Below are 15,753 nucleotides of genomic sequence, written 5' to 3'. Positions count from 1 at the left end.
ATTTTTTTGGGCAAAATTAATACTAACCATTTATTAATGTAGATTCAAAACACTTGTTTGCTCAAATTTTAATACTGCTTTACATGGTTTTTGCCTGCGAAACAATCCTTATTATGTTATAAACCAAAAATTTCAACTGATAACAGATTTATTTATTCACTTGTCAAACACAGTTGAAAATGTTCGGTGGTGGAATATATCAGAGGCATATATACAATTATAGAAATTCTTATTTTTGTTTGGTTTGATTTTTTTTTTTTTTCTTTTTGAGGGGAGAGGGGTTCTTTTTGAGACAGTCTCACTATGCAGTTCAGGCTGGTCTTGAACTCACTTTGGAGCCCAGGCTGGCCTCAAACTCTCAGTGATCCTCTTGCCGCAGCCTCCTGAGTGCTGGGATTACAGGCGTTGTGCCACCACACCCAACTTAATTTGTTTTCTTTTTTGTTGTGTTGAGTAGTTCAAGATTTTATCCTGGAAATTTGTGAGTGTTATGTTGTAAAGTGTCTGGATTCTGTTGTATTTCTCCAAAGAGTGTTGACTTCTTATTTGTTTTGTTTTGTTGGAGTAGGCAGTTCATTTGGTTAATTTCAATCTACAAAGTCTATCTCTTGCTTGGCATCTCAGATCTCACTGTAGATCTTTTATCCTTTGCTAGGGTTTTCTGACTACCTTGGACACATGTAGCTATGGATTTAGCCAGAGATTTGAGTGACGCTTGTAAGTAGAAATTAAGGATACCCCATATGGGCACTATTCTTTTCTTCCTCATTTTTGAGCAGTTGTGGTTATCTCAGATTTTCTCTAGTGCTTCAGGCCAAAAAGACTGTGGTGGAGTTTTGCACGGACTGCTGTCGGGCTGTGTAAGCCATGAAAATTGGAAATGAATGCAATCCCTTCTCCCAGGTCTCGGCTTTACCTGCAGAATCTCTCTCGGGTGTCTTTAAGTAGTTGTTTTGCCTAGAGCTTGTAGGTTATTTTGGTTTTGATTTTTTGAGATGAGGTCTTGCTTTGTTCCCCAGGCTGGTCTGAAACTGGGCTCAAGCAGTCCATCCCGTCCCTATCCCCACCCAGCCTCCTAAGTAGCAGGCTGGGACTACAGGCCTATGCCAGTGTGCCTGGATAGAGTTAGAGGTTTTTAATTTGTAGAGGCTTTTCTGGTAGAAGCTTTATTAACTATACCAGAATTGACAAGCAGTTTAAGAATTGTATTTTAAGCAGGGCATGGTGGCGCACACCTGTAATCCCAGCACTTGGGAGACTGAGGCAGGAGAATTGTTGTGAGTTCAAGACCAGCCTGGGCTACAAAGTGAGCTCAAGGCCGGCCTGAACTGCATAGCGAGACCCTGTCTCAAAAAGACCAAAAAAAAAGAATTGTATTTTAGAAGTTAACTTGTGACACAGTGGGGTGAAAAAAATTAGGTTTATAATTAGCTGTTTAAATTTAAGCTAGACTTGCTTCCTTTGAAGGTGAATTTTCTAGAATCTTTTTGTCCTGTTGTTTTGTTCTCTTTAATATATAGCCATTTTGACATACTGGATTAAAAAATTCTTACTACAGTTCTTTTTTTCGTTTTCTTTTTCTTTTTTTTTTTTTTGAGACAGGCTCTCGCTATGTAGTTCCAGCCAACCTTAAATTCACAGTGTAGCCCAGGCTGGCCTCGAACTCACAGGATAATTCCTGCCTCAGCCTCCGGAGAGTGCTGGGATTGCTGGTGTGCGCCATCACACTCGGCAAATTATACAGTTCTTATTTTTAAAAATGGTTTGGTTTCATAAGTAGTATCTTCTTGAGCTGATTCTTATCCCCTGTGGCTTTCTGGACAGAGGAGGCCAGGTTACTCGCCAGGATAATGCTTGAAGATGGAATTTTGAGACTATTATTTGTCAGTGTATGAGGTATAATCCAAACTGTAATGAGTGTTTACATTTTTTGTAAATTCATTACAGTAGAAGATACATCGCCATTACTCCCCCTCAGAATACTCCTCCTTGCTTTAGACACATCCCATCATTCTTGCCACTTTGTGAAGCAGTTCTGGAAGTCCTCCTTCATGCCTTTGCACAGCTGCCCTGATGTCTTAAATCAAGTTAAAGTGTTTACGGCTCTGGGCATAGTGGTGCACGCCTGTAATCCCAGCACTTGGGATGCTGAGGTAGGAGGATCACCGTCAGTTTGAGGCCAGCCTGAGCTACGTAGTGAGTTGTGGCCAACCTGAACTACATGGTGAGACTGTGTCTCAAAAAAGCTTATGGCGAGGCTGGGGATTTAGCTCAGCCGCAAAGCGCCTGCCTGGCAAGCACAAGGTCGTGAGTTCAATTCCTGGTACCGGAAGAAAAACAAACAAACAAAAAAGCTTAAGGCAATTTTTGTTAACTAAAAACATGACGGTGTATCCTCATCCATTTTATTGACTGGCTGTGGTACCATGTGCCTTCTGTCTCTTTGCCCAAGTCCAAATGACTGTGAACGGTGGAGGTTGTGAATTGATTCAGAAAACTGAGGTAGCTACAATAGCATAACTGTAGTAAATTTTAAAAAAAATTTTTTAGTGTTCACTGTATTTGATTACATCACATAATGATTGGAGTTAAGTTTTTCTTTTAAATTATCTTCTGTATTTTAAAAATGGGAAATATTTTTCCTAATTATAACATGTGGGTTTTTTTATTAAATTTAAATACTAGAGAAGTAAGTAGCACAGAAAGTTAGTCTTATCCGTAACCTGGCTTCCCCGAAGGCAGTTGTCACCTAAACTGTCTGTGCTGCCATTTTGATCCCAGTACTTTAACCCCGGGGGTTGGGTTGAGGTGAGCTAGAAGAACACAAGCTGGAGTGTGTTAACAGCAAATTAAAGGACTGTATGTTGGAATTAATGTGAAACTTACAAAAAGCATTATCCAGAAAAATTCAGTTTGGTAGACAGAAATCAATGCAAAATAACTCACAGCAGCTAAAACCACATGTGATCAAATTATTGACCAGCAAAACAGCTAACAGAAAACTTTTAGAGCAGCTAAATTTGACGTAAGGAAACCAAACGTGTTAGATATAACACCTACAAAACAGACGTTAAAAACAACAAGATAGCTAGTCATGGTGGCACATGCCTGTAATATCAGCATTCGGGAAGCTAAGGCAGGAAGATCCTGAGTTTGAGGCTAACCTGAGCTGTAGCAAGGCCCAGGCCAGCCTCCACTATGTAACAAGACTGTCCAAAAAAAAGGACAAACATATAATTGATACAGTCTTGCTGTTATCAAAATTAATAAACTATTGAGAATTTGGCACTTGCCTAATGAAAATGGAAAGAAGTAGAGTTGGTTTAACTATGATTTATTATTACCATTTCTGTTACTTTGGTGTTGTTGCATGTCTTATATTAGTTTAACCTCATTCTTTTTAATGACTACTTTTTTTTTTAAAACTGGGAGTTGAACTCAGGACCTTGCACTCGTCAGACAGGCGCTGTGCCATAGAGCTATATCCCTGGCCCTTTAAAGACTATTTTTTTGTGGGTTTTTTTTTTTTTTCCCTGTCTTTTTGAGACAGGGTCTCCTTATGCAGTTCAGGGTGGCCTTGAGCTCACTTTGTAGCCTTACTGGTCTCGAACTTGCAACAGTCCTCCTGCCTCAGCCTCCCGAGTGCTGGGGTTACAGGTGTGCGCCACCACCCCCAATTAATGACTATTTCTTATTCCACAGGGAGAATCTAAAATAAATTATTCTACCTTTTTAAAAACCTACTTTGTTTTGCAGAATATGCTTTTAAGGCTATTAACCAGGGTGGCCTTACATCAGTAGCTGTCAGAGGAAAAGACTGTGCAGTAATTGTCACACAGAAGAAAGTACCTGTAAGTAACACTGCCCAAATAATTATTACAGAACATACTGCATGAGTTTTTCGTGTGTTTGTTCAAAGGCACTTTTATTCCTGCTTTGACTCTTCTCTCCTATTAGTCATTCAAGGAGTATTTATTGACAACCAATTTATGGTCTAGCTGAGTAGACAGAAGTAACAACTTAAACTTTGTGGCATAAGGGGCTGGGGGTTTAGCTCACTGGCACAGCGCCTGCCTGGCAAGCGCAAGGTCGTGAGTTCGATTCCCGGTACGGGGGTTGGGGGACGATTTTGTGGCATAATATAACAAGCAATGGGATTTCTAAGTTGCTTCTTCTGGGACCTTGAGACAAGTTTGTAAGCCCACTGGAAACATAGCTAGAAAAGGAAACTAGAGTCTTCCTCTAAACCCCTCCCCTTTTAAAATTGATTTTAGGGGCTGGGGATTTAGCTCAGCTGCACAGCGCTTGCCTGGCAAGCGCAAGGTTGTCAGTTCAATTCCCAGTACCGGAAAAAAAAACCAAAAAACCAAAAAATAAAAAAAATGATTTTAGCTGTAAAATGAATGTAAGACTTTATCTGTCCATTTACTCCCATTATATATGCTGTTACTCCATACTATTTTTTTTTTATAACTGCCCAGAGACCTTTTAATTTTTGATTTGTTCATTAGGATAAGTTATTGGATTCCAGTACAGTGACTCACTTATTCAAGATAACTGAAAACATTGGCTGTGTGATGACCGGGATGACAGGTAACCTGCTAGATGTCTATTTAGGTACACAGTGCCTGAGTTGTTTTCTCCAAATAATTTTTGAGTTATGTATTAATTTTAAAGCTCCTTGTAGTGCCTCATGAGTGTATGTGCAGTCTTTCAAGGCTGGTATCAATATTTTCAGAGTATTGTGAGTTTTTAAAAATCACACATATAAGAGAGTTAGGTCTCCACACAGCCACTGTGGAAAAGGAGCAGAGTCCCTTCTTGTAGATGCTGTATTTTAGATACGGTTAGTAAAGGGGACCTGGCTCATTATATGTCACTCAATCTGGTATCATGACCCTGGTTAAAAGTGAGTGACAAATGTTATAAAAATTACTTTGGTTTTCTATTTCTGTTTTCTGAGATCAAGGGAAAAATTCAAGCTAAAAACTGAATCAAGTAAGATTATTATTATCTATTCCTAGATACTTGGAGACACTGTTTTGACTGTTACTGGTAGTGAAGGGCTCCATGTGAAAGGCACTGTGGAATTGGGAGCTGCTGCTTAAATTTTTCCTTTCTAATGAACTTGTTGCTGAGTTGCTTAGAGGAAAAAGCCATAGTGGAGCCTTTCCCTCTCCTTCACGCATACTGGAGATGTACATAAAGATACAGATCTGTGTGGTGGGGAAGTTCTCTGGCTTTCAGGTTTGTTCTTCTAAGGAGAGCAACATTCATTCATTCATTCGCTTGCTTGTGTTATAAGCCGACAGCAGATCCCAGGTGCAGAGGGCACGCTATGAGGCAGCTAATTGGAAATACAAGTATGGCTATGAGATTCCTGTGGACATGCTGTGTAAAAGAATTGCTGATATTTCTCAAGTTTACACACAGAATGCTGAAATGAGGCCACTTGGTTGTTGTAAGTATGCTACTTAATCTCCCAAATAATTGATGAGTTGTAATTTTTTTAAGAGATATATAAAAATGTATAAATAACACTTGATGCTGAACACTTTTTTTTTGCAAACTACATAAGGTGAGACAGTCTTTATAATAAATCAGGGGTGAAGGGTAAGTCTTACAACAATATTTTGGGGTATCTTTGTATTGTGGTATTTGGAATTGAACCCAGGGCCTTCTCACTAAGCTACATCCCCGGCTGCCCTCCCACCCATCTTTTTGAGACCGGATCTCTCTACCTTGGCCCAGGCTGGACTTGAACTTGTGATCTTCTTGCCTCAACCTCCCAGAGAGCTGAGATTGCAGGCATGCACCACCATCCCTGGCTCGGACATTATCTTTAAGCTTTGCATGGTACTATTAGATTTCTATGAAAATATTTCTGTTTGGGATATGTCATTTGAAAGATTGATGTCTCTTATCATTAGGCTGTTGTAAGGTCTTATTAATCAGAAACAAGGGCTCAGGAAATTTTTTTTTTTTTTTTTTGAGAAAAGTTCTCATTAAGTTGCCCAGGCTGGCTTCGAACTTGTGCTCTCCTCCCTCAGCGTTCTGAGTACCTACCACAATAGTTGTGCATTGCCATGCCTGGCCAGTCATCAAATTTGACCTCAGAATATCTCTTGCTTCTCCCTCTGCTCTGTCACTTTTTCATTGTTTATTGACTTTGTTGCCTAATTTGCCCATTTCTTCTCTCCGTTCTCAGTCTTCCTGGTCTCTCTTCACTATTCCTTCGTGAGTTATTCTAAAATCAAAGTGTGATTGTTGCTCTGGGACCTTGCAGCAACCTATGAGATTTCTGTGGACATGCTCTGTAAAAGAATTGCTGGCATTTCTCAAGTTTACACACAGAATGCTTCTTTAAAAAACGATTCGTCATTGGCTGTAGGGTAAATCCCAGACTCCCTAAAATGACGTAACTGCCCCTTGGCAGAGGAAAGCTGCTAACCCCGGGTCAGCCAGGAAGCAGAGCACGAAGAACAGCCCGGGAGGCAGGCTAGGGAGCAGCTGCACTCACTGAGGTCGCACCCCTATCCCAGATCCTCTCCCAGCACCCATCCAGATGCGCCCGAAGTGCCTTGTACTGAATTTTCCTAGGTGTCTCTCAAGCCAGTCAAGCTGGCAGTAGAGACTGATCATCACAGCATCCTTATGGTCTGTGAAATCGTGCTCCTCTTGCCAGCCCCTGATGTGAAAAAGTATTTGCCGGCTAGGCCTGTAATCCCAGCACTCTGCGATGCTGAGGCAAGAGGATAGCAAAGTAGAGCCCAGCCTGGGCAATTTAGGAGCTTAGTGAGACCCTCTCTCAAAATTTCAGAAAAGCTGGGAGCAAGGCGGGAGCTGGGCTGGGTCTGTAGCTCACTGAAGGCCCTGGGTTCAGTCCTCAGTACCACTAAAAAAACAAAAATTGTTTTCCCGAAGCAATAAATGGGTTATTTCTTTTGTATTGGCCTTTTATTTTGTACATATCAAATGAAATTATATTCTTTATAAAATGTAAAGAAAATTACAGGATGACGTAAATTTTAGTAAGGCAGATGCTGATAAATGTCATGGGGTTAATAACATAAAGTTAAAAATTCCTCATTAGGGGGGCTGGGGATTTAGCTCGGCGGCAAAGTGCCTGCCTGGCAAGCGCAAGGTCGTGAGTTCGGTTCCCGGTACCGGAGAAAAACCAAAACCAAAAAAAAAAAAAAAAATTCCTCATTAGTAGATTCTCTAAGACAACCATACATATGAATAAAAGTGGTTGGCTAGTACTGAATCTCAGTACTGAATCAATGGTAGAGCATTTGCCTAGCTTGTGTGAGGCCCTTTCTTTGATCCTCAACACCTACTCCCTATACCCCAAAAAAGTTCAGATCCAGAGTGTGTAAGTAAGCAGAGGGTAAGCCATTACTTAAGTCCTTCGCTTTCTGTTCTGTTGAATAGGAAGTTTGATGGTGATGTTTAATATCCATGATGTAACAATTAGAATTATGTGACCCTTAGGCAGTATCAGTCCCCAGCTACTGCAGTCCTTCAGGTCTCTCTTCACTCTCCCTGTGGGCATCAGTTTGCACTTCCAGTCCTTCCTGGGTCCTGGGGACCCACTCCCCTCCTCCTTTTCCTTGAGTTGCTATATTCCAGTGTCAGGAAGGCAACTCTCAGAGTGGCTCTTTCTCTGCTGCTTACCACTCCACCATCTTAGAATTATAAAGTTATACAGAGTTGGGCATGGTGGCACATGCGCTCAGGAGGCTGAAGCAGGAGGATCGTTGTGAGTTCGAGACTAGCCTGGGCTACAAAGTGAGGTCAAGGCCAGTCTGAACTTCATAGCAAGACCCTGTCTCAAAGAGGAGAAAAAAAGAAAAATACAAAATTCGGGGTTTGGTTTATGCTGACTTACAAGGAGGGTGGATATCAGTAGTGACAAAGATGGACCATATAAAGGTGACCAGGTAGCTCCTAGGTAAAACAGACTGTGCAGCAGTGTTCCCAAAGTTTGTTCTGGTTTTATGCTACTGGTGACTGAACCCAGGGCCTGTGCCCTGAACTACATCCCCAGGCTTTTTTTTTTTTTAAGTTAATTAATTTGAGACAGGATGTCTAATGTAGTTCAGGCTGGCACTGAATTCATTATGTAGCTCATGCCTCAACTTTGTGTCAATCCTCCTGCCTCAGCCTCTTGAGTACTGGGATTATAGGTATGCACTGCCAAACCTAGTTTCAGTATTTCCTAAATTTTAAAAAAAAGACCTTGGTCAAATAAATTTAAAAATTGTGGAAGTAAGTATGTTGGTCTACAGTAGAACATTTCAGAGCATTTACTATGGTATTGTTTATTATTTGTCTCCAAAAAAAGATAACGAAAATATTTTCCAAATTTATTTGACCAGATAACATAAAGGAACATAAAGGCTTAGGATTCCCTTAAACATGTGTTGGGTATTAGCAAGGATTAGAAGAATTGCAAATGATATTCTTAATGTTCAGACTCTTTCTTAAAACGGTGACACATCCTTTTGCAAAGTGGAAATGTATCTGTTACCTAATTTATTTATGGTAATACCCTATGTTTTATCAGTTTTCTTAAAGCAAACATATGCTGAAATTAATGGCCAAAGTAATGATTAATAACAGTTAATGTGACACTGCCAAGGAAGGCAGTTTTGTTTTCTAAAGCCATAAGCTATTCACTCAGTCTTTCTTTGCAGGTATGATTTTAATTGGTATCGATGAGGAGCAAGGCCCCCAGGTGTACAAGTGTGACCCTGCAGGCTACTACTGTGGGTTTAAAGCCACTGCCGCAGGTGTGAAACAAACTGAGTCAACCAGCTTCCTTGAAAAAAAAGTGAAGAAGAAATTCGATTGGACATTTGAACAGACAGTGGAGGTAAGTTAAACCAAAAGGAAACTTTTTTACGCTATATATAACATGAAGTTCTTTGCACAACAGGTAGTACTAGACTACCTCTATAGACAGCCTATTCCTGAGTTACATCACAAGACCCAAGCTTACTGGTCAAATGGATGTCCCGCAGCTGACAGGGAGAAGTGAAGCCTGCTATATTAATTCCTGTCTTATTTCATAATGTGTTTGAAACAGTGTTCAATGAATATGTATGATAAAATGGGATGATATAAATAAGAATAGAAAACAAGACCAGGCCCACGGACTTGTGAGGTTGCTGTGGCCAGGAGACTCATTAGGGTTACACTTCCTGGTAACAAGAATGAAGAGGTTCAGAGTCAGCAGTGTCGCTGTTACGGTCCTAGAGGAAAAACACCCACACACGGGGTTCTCACGGAAGCAGTGTATGTGGGATGCAAAAGTAGAGCTGAATTACTGTTGAATATTTTTATATTTGGCTGGCAGCATATCTTATACTAAGGGAATATACAAAGTTCTTATCTGGGAGATAGTATGCCTGTTTAAATTTAATTTTTTTAAAGGTTTTAAAACTTTAATTCATGATTGTTAATCGCCTCAGGAATGAACCCACTGAACACATTCCTAACTTGCTGCTACTGTCCGTCCCTTGTCATACAGACTGCGTTCCTCTCCCCCTCACACCAGACTTTAGCATGGGGCCTTGCAGGTGGTGGTCGTCCGGGCAGTAAGCCTTTGTACAGATCACCACATTGGCTTGCTGTGCCCCTTTCATTTATGCCTTGACTTAGTTGTGCTTGACGGTTGGTGCACTGCAGTGAAGCAGTGCGGTAGTGGCCGTGTCACTGAAACGTGGGGCAGAAGTGAGCAGCCTGTGGGGACCTTACGTGTTAATAAGCTTGAGGTGAGAAAGCCTTGGAGTCTGGAAAATAATAAATGTTAATGTCGATGCTTTTTTCAGACAGCAATTACATGCCTGTCTACTGTCCTCTCAATTGATTTCAAACCTTCAGAAATAGAAGTTGGAGTAGTTACAGTTGAAAACCCTAAATTCAGGTGAGCTATCTTGTCAGCCATGTATTTAAAGAAGTTTGCTAAGCCTCAAAAGGTGACCTTTGGGTCCATTTGCAGGTGGGGTAGGGAGTGTGGAACTATGATTATATTTTTTTCTTTAGCTTCTGAAAGAGCTGCTTTAAGATTTACGGAGGCCTGGGATATGGCTCAGGGATGCGTGCTGCGCTGGGCTCACACCCCAGCACTAACAGGCAAAGCTTACTGGGTTTCTTTCAGACAGACAGCAGTGTCTCTTCACGTTTCACAGTGCTTCTGTGTGTAACACCAGAGGTGACAGGAAATTTAATTAAGAAGTAAAAAAAGCTTGTTTTCTTTTCTAGTTTACATCTAAGAGAAATTCAATTCCCAAAGTAGTCATTTTCAGTTTTTCAGGCAGAGCTTTGGTAAAGTGGCGCTTTAAAGAGCAATATGAAATACTGATACACATCAGACCATTACCCCCCAAATTTTGGAAACCCCAAATTTTGAATACAGCTAATTGAATTCCGGTGCTTGATGTTGTGTGTCCTTATTCAAAGGGACTGATTCCCAAACCTAGGCTTCCATGATTCAAATGCGTACTGGTTACTTAATGTACATCTGCTCATTGCATCGTCCCAGCAACCTATGAGGTGGTTTGGATACCAGCACTAGGATGTTCTTGTGTTTAGTGAAAAGTAGGATTAAATCCACAGATAAAAGAAACAGCTGGGTGCCAGGTGTGGTGGTGCACACCTGTAATCACAGCACTCGGGAGGCTGAGGCAGGAGGATCGTTACAAGTTCAAGACCAGCCCGGGCTACAAAGTGAGCTCAAGGCCAGCCTGAACTGCATAAGGAGATCCCGTCTCAAAAAAGACAAAAAAAGAGAAACAGCTGGGTGACATTTAACTACTACATGTATGTATGTGTAAATCACAACCAGAAGGACACAGTGGTTTTGCTTTTGGTAAACGAAGCTTAATTAGACCTTCAAGAGTTTTCAGATAGTGTGCATTTTTTTTTGATTTGTTATTTTGATTGCCTGCATATAAGTGATATAAACATGAAAAATTCATAGAATGAAGGAGGGAAAAGACTTGAATCTAGCTTAGCTTCTTTATTTCTGTGGGAAAAGGTTGCCTTTTTCGTAACACGTTCCCACAAGCTTGACTCACCAGTGGTACATGCATGTCCCATCAGGCGCTGCCACCCAACAGTGGTGCAAATGGATCTAATCACTTTTATTGGTCTTTTTACTAATAAAAATGACAGAGGCACAAGTGCCTGTGTGGCGAGCACAAGGTCCTGGGTTCAATTCCCAGTCCAAAAAAAACTAATAAAAATGAGAAGAACCACCAAGGAACAATAAAAGAAAAACTTACCGCTGACCTTAATAATAATTTATCTGCGAAATAACAGTGACTGTTTTTGTTTTGGCATATTAACAAGAGAGCATACATAGGTTAGCTGTATAACAGCAGGTGATTGAATTCAAATAGAATCACCCAGCATCGAGACATGTGAATTACAGCCCCATCATGAGCCTGTTTAAAGCATTAAAATTTCAACAGGAACAATTTACAAGTCTCTCCAAAGAACTTAGAATTCATTCTCATTTTTTTTCTGAGAACTTTTTATCACCTTTTAATTTTCATTTGCATCTGTTAAAAACTGGTTAAAGCTAGTACCAAAAAAAGAAAAACCAAACCCCCAAAAAACTTGCTGAGAAGCCAAAGCTCCTGTGTTATCGCAAATCATTTATGAGCTCTAGCTCTTCTGTAAGTGTACTGGCTACTGTAGAGTTCACAGATGATAGCAGGGCTTCATAGTAACAAGGGGGCTTTGGCTTCTTAGCCAGTTTTTTAAATAACACGTGCAAATGAAATTTAAATAAACTACTCAGCATTGTCCTAACTTGAACTACAGATGCCATCGTGATGGTTTCTGCTCCTTAGAAATTTAGCAGGAACAAGTCCCATCAGTAAAGTTGCCAAGTAATTGATTTTAAGATAAAATATCATTTAGGAAATATGCTCGACATGGAGCACCTTCTGGCTATTACAGAATTATTTTCATGGATTTCTAAATGTAAACAGCTTTTGTTTGTAATTGTTTCTCAGTGAATTTTCTCTCAGCACATAGAAACTGGAGTTTTTCTGGGCTGGAAAAGCAATGTGACATTGGGACTAAAGGAAACACATCATAGCTTACCTTTATACTCTTCAGTTGAAATATTTCCTACCTCTGCTGCAACTGAAAGGTTTTGACCTAATTCTAGATCTGATTTTAAGGAAGTAAACATTTTTGTATGTAGATGAAGTTGACATAATGTCTCAAATTTCCTCAAAATCTATGGAGTAAAAGGTGTATTTTTTAGAATGGTTATTGTGTTTTGTATGTTTGAACTTTCCCTTAATAAAATGGCTTAAAATGAGCGCTTGTTGGTTTCTTACCCTTCTAGGATTCTTACAGAAGCAGAGATTGATGCTCACCTCGTTGCTCTAGCAGAGAGAGACTAAATGTTGTCATTAGTTTACCAAATCCATGAAGCCACTTGCCTGTGTGTTCGCTAACAACAGACCAACATCACGAAGGCCCTTGGATTCAAAGAAGAACCTCTCCCACTCCGCCTGCCACCCATGTGGTTAGGACTCTGTATAAATAAAAACAGTGCTTTTGGGAAATAATTGCATCCTGTTGTGTTTTTACATACGAACTGTGAAACATTCTCCACTTGCACAGTAGCTTTAGTCATCCTGCTGACAGAAATGTGAGTTTCCCTGGCTTGCAGAACTTAGCTCAAAGACTGAACTCGCTGTGCAGCATATCTAACGGGTAGCAATGTAGCGCCTGGCTTTGAAGCCATCTCTGACTGTGAGTGGCTCGGGGGACAAGGCTTTACGTTACGGTTCCTTGTTCTAAAGGGGTGTTGCTGGAAGGCTTTATAGGAAAAGATTAGCCTGACTGATCATACATAGGTGCTTTTGTTGTTTTCTGGAGGGGAGAGGAATTGAACCTAAGGCCTCACACATGCTAGCATAGATCTACCACTGAGCTGCACCCCAGCCATCTTCAGGAAAATGGCTAGAAAAGTTGTGGTACGTGCATTTTCTTGCTCCCTTAAGATTAAGTACTGAAAGCAGACACTAAGGTGACAACACCGTTACCATTGTTGTGGAGGGAAAAAAAAAAACCCTGTATTCAGAGTAATCTGTATGGGTTTTTTCCCCTGTATTGGGGTTGAGCCTCAGGCACTCTTAATCACTGCGCTACAAGCCCAGCCCTTTTTTAGTTTTCTAGTGGTGGTAGGTTTTTTGTTTGTTTATTTGGACAGGGTTTCCCTGTGCAGTTCAGACTGTCCTTGAATAACAAGCTGGCCTTGAATTTACTATATAACCCAGGCTAGTCTTGAACTTGGAGCAATCCTGCTGCCTCAGCCTCCCAAGTTTTAGTTTTTTTTTTAATTAGATTTTATTGGTAAGTTTTAGATACACATAGAGAATTTGTACTTGTACATGATACAACTTTTTTTTTTCCCCCATTCTCTTAGGTTGGTTGGTTTTTTTGTGTAGGGTGTCACTATGTAGCCTCGGGTGGCGGTGAACTCACTGATTCTCCTGCCTGAGCACCTCAAATGCTGGGATTACAGGCATGTGCCACTACACCTAGCTTTGAGGCAGGGTCTTCCTAAATTGCCCAGTCAGAACTAAAATTTGACAGTCCCCCTGCCTCAGTTTCCCTCTGCTGGGATTAAAGATGTGCACCAGTGTGCCTGCCCTAGAATATTTTTATTGTTTGACAGGTCTTGCTCTGTAGCTCAGGCTGGGCTCTAACTCACTATGTACCCATGCTGCCCTTAAACTCGTGGTGAATCTCTCTTGCATGAACCTCCTGGGTGCTGAGATTACAGGCATGCACCACCATGCCTGGCTTAAATTATTTTTTTATGCACAAAATTACATTTTAAAAATTCCTAGAGTGGGAGCTGGGGATTTAGCTCAGCGGCACAGCGCCTGCCTGGCAAGCGCGAGGTCGTGAGTTTGATTCCCGATACGGGAAAAAAACAACAAAAAAGTTCCTAGAGTGATTTTGTAGTGACCTGACCCACTAACTGTTGCAGACAGTCCAAAACTTGTAGAAAGTCTAAGGCTAGTACATTCATGTCCTCACTTGGCACTGGGGAAGCCTGATGCAGTCCCCCTCGCCCAGGTCACATAGCTGGCCCTGATACCAGTACACGAAGTCCGCTGCCGCTCTTTCGGCAGCCACCAGGCCCACTCCGGAGGCCACAGGAGCGTGTGACCGCTAGGAGAAAACTACCATCACATCCTCTTCACAGCGGAGTCGAGCGTTTCCTCCTGGAAGCGGCCCTTTCGTTTAGAGTGCTGCTCTAGGATGAGTCGTCCAGACCCACTGGGCTCTCTGGGCGCTGGCGGTAACAGATTTTGAAAGCTGAGTCTCCAGGAGGGCCGCTTCCCTGCGCAGACTGAACTCCACGCTTAGAGCCGACCGCCTCCCTTCCGGAACCATGGCGGATGGAAGAGCCGGTAACTCCTGTTTTTCTACAAGAAAATACCTTTGGGGGTTGGAGGACTAGAATTCTATAACAGAAAGAAGTTTACATTATACTTTAAAACCTAAAGAACTAGGTTTAAATATAGAACACTTCCAGTTATTTAAGCTTAAGTGAACTAGAATAGAGATCAATTGCAGTATATAAACATTAAATAATTTTTTCATAGATGGTAACAAGATTAATGCAAAATGTTTGTAAAAGTTGAGTGTGGTGGCACTCCTAATGGGGGGCTGAGGTAGGATCTAAAGTTGGAGCCCAGACCAGCCAATTTAGTGAGATCCTATCTCAAAATAAGTAAAAAGGCTGGGGATGTAACTCAGTGTGAAGGACCTGGGCTTAATCCCTAGTATCAATCAATCAGTTGATCAATCAGTCTTTAACCAGAGCCTGGTGTGGTGCACACCTACAATCCCAGCCCTTGGGAGGCTGAGGTAAGAGAATCACCACAAGTTCAAGGCCAGCCTGGGCAACGCAGTGAATCCAAGGCCAGCAGGGAAGAAACAAAAGAAAAACAAGTATCTACCCATCTTCATAAACTAATAATTAAAAAGATACAATCTTTTAAAAAGTAAGAACAAAGCCAGGCCTGGTGGTGCACGCCTGTAATCCCAGCACTCAGGAGGCTGAGGCAGGAGAATCGTGAGTTTGAGACCAGCCTGGGCTACAAAGTGAGCTCAAGGCCAGCCTGAAGTACATAGCAACACCCTGTCTCAAAAAGATCCCCCCCTCAAAAAAAGTTTTAAATTTAAATTAACCTGCAAGTTGTAAGTGTGTTTTATGTTTAAGTTCAAAGGAAGCATTTTTGAAATATAAGAAATAAAAATGAAAAAAAGAACTTTAAATGACCCTGAAAGGTACTTATAATGGAGAGGGGGCACTATATTAGATTCTTTTTTTTGTTTGTTTGTTTTTGTTTTTCTCCGGTACCAGGAACCGAACTCACGACCTTGCGCTTGCCAGGCAGGCGCTTTTGCCGCTGAGCTAAATCCCCAGCCCCTCATATTAGATTCTTTACCAAGCATATGGTCTCCACAAAGTGCACAATGCAGAGGGAAAATCCCTGGTGCTAACGGGGGCTTAAGGAGGGTTGAAGTACACAAGGCTGATATTCAAAAGTTAAGTTGCTTTCCTGTATGTCAGTAATGAGGAATTTAATTTGAAATTAAAAACACAATGCTGCTAACACTAGCACTAACAATATGAAACACTTAGGTATGGGTCATATGTATATACACAAAGTCTATATGCAGAATGACAATACTCGGAGG

The 15,753-nt window shown here is 41.2% G+C and overlaps 1 protein-coding gene across 2 annotated transcripts in view; it reads left to right on the top strand.

Annotated features, from left to right (window-relative positions):
• The window catches only part of Psma6 (proteasome subunit alpha 6), a 35,956-nt gene extending 23,363 nt beyond the window's left edge, over positions 1 to 12,593 (top strand). For both annotated transcript variants that reach the window (XM_005376924.2, XM_005376923.2), the window contains exons 2-7: positions 3,757 to 3,851; positions 4,512 to 4,593; positions 5,306 to 5,461; positions 8,700 to 8,878; positions 9,837 to 9,931; positions 12,371 to 12,593. In XM_005376924.2, coding sequence (XP_005376981.1) covers positions 3,757 to 3,851; positions 4,512 to 4,593; positions 5,306 to 5,461; positions 8,700 to 8,878; positions 9,837 to 9,931; positions 12,371 to 12,428 — 665 coding nt within the window. In that variant the 3' untranslated portion in view covers positions 12,429 to 12,593. The remainder of the gene's footprint in view (positions 1 to 3,756; positions 3,852 to 4,511; positions 4,594 to 5,305; positions 5,462 to 8,699; positions 8,879 to 9,836; positions 9,932 to 12,370) is intronic.
• Positions 12,594 to 15,753: the final 3,160 nt, after the last annotated feature.

This window comes from Chinchilla lanigera, unplaced genomic scaffold (genome assembly GCF_000276665.1).
Source record: "Chinchilla lanigera isolate Chin_1 unplaced genomic scaffold, ChiLan1.0 scaffold00008, whole genome shotgun sequence".
NCBI classification, from domain to species: domain Eukaryota; kingdom Metazoa; phylum Chordata; class Mammalia; order Rodentia; family Chinchillidae; genus Chinchilla; species Chinchilla lanigera.
Note: the sequence above shows the minus strand (reverse complement) of the source record. Positions and strands in the feature narration are given on the sequence as shown.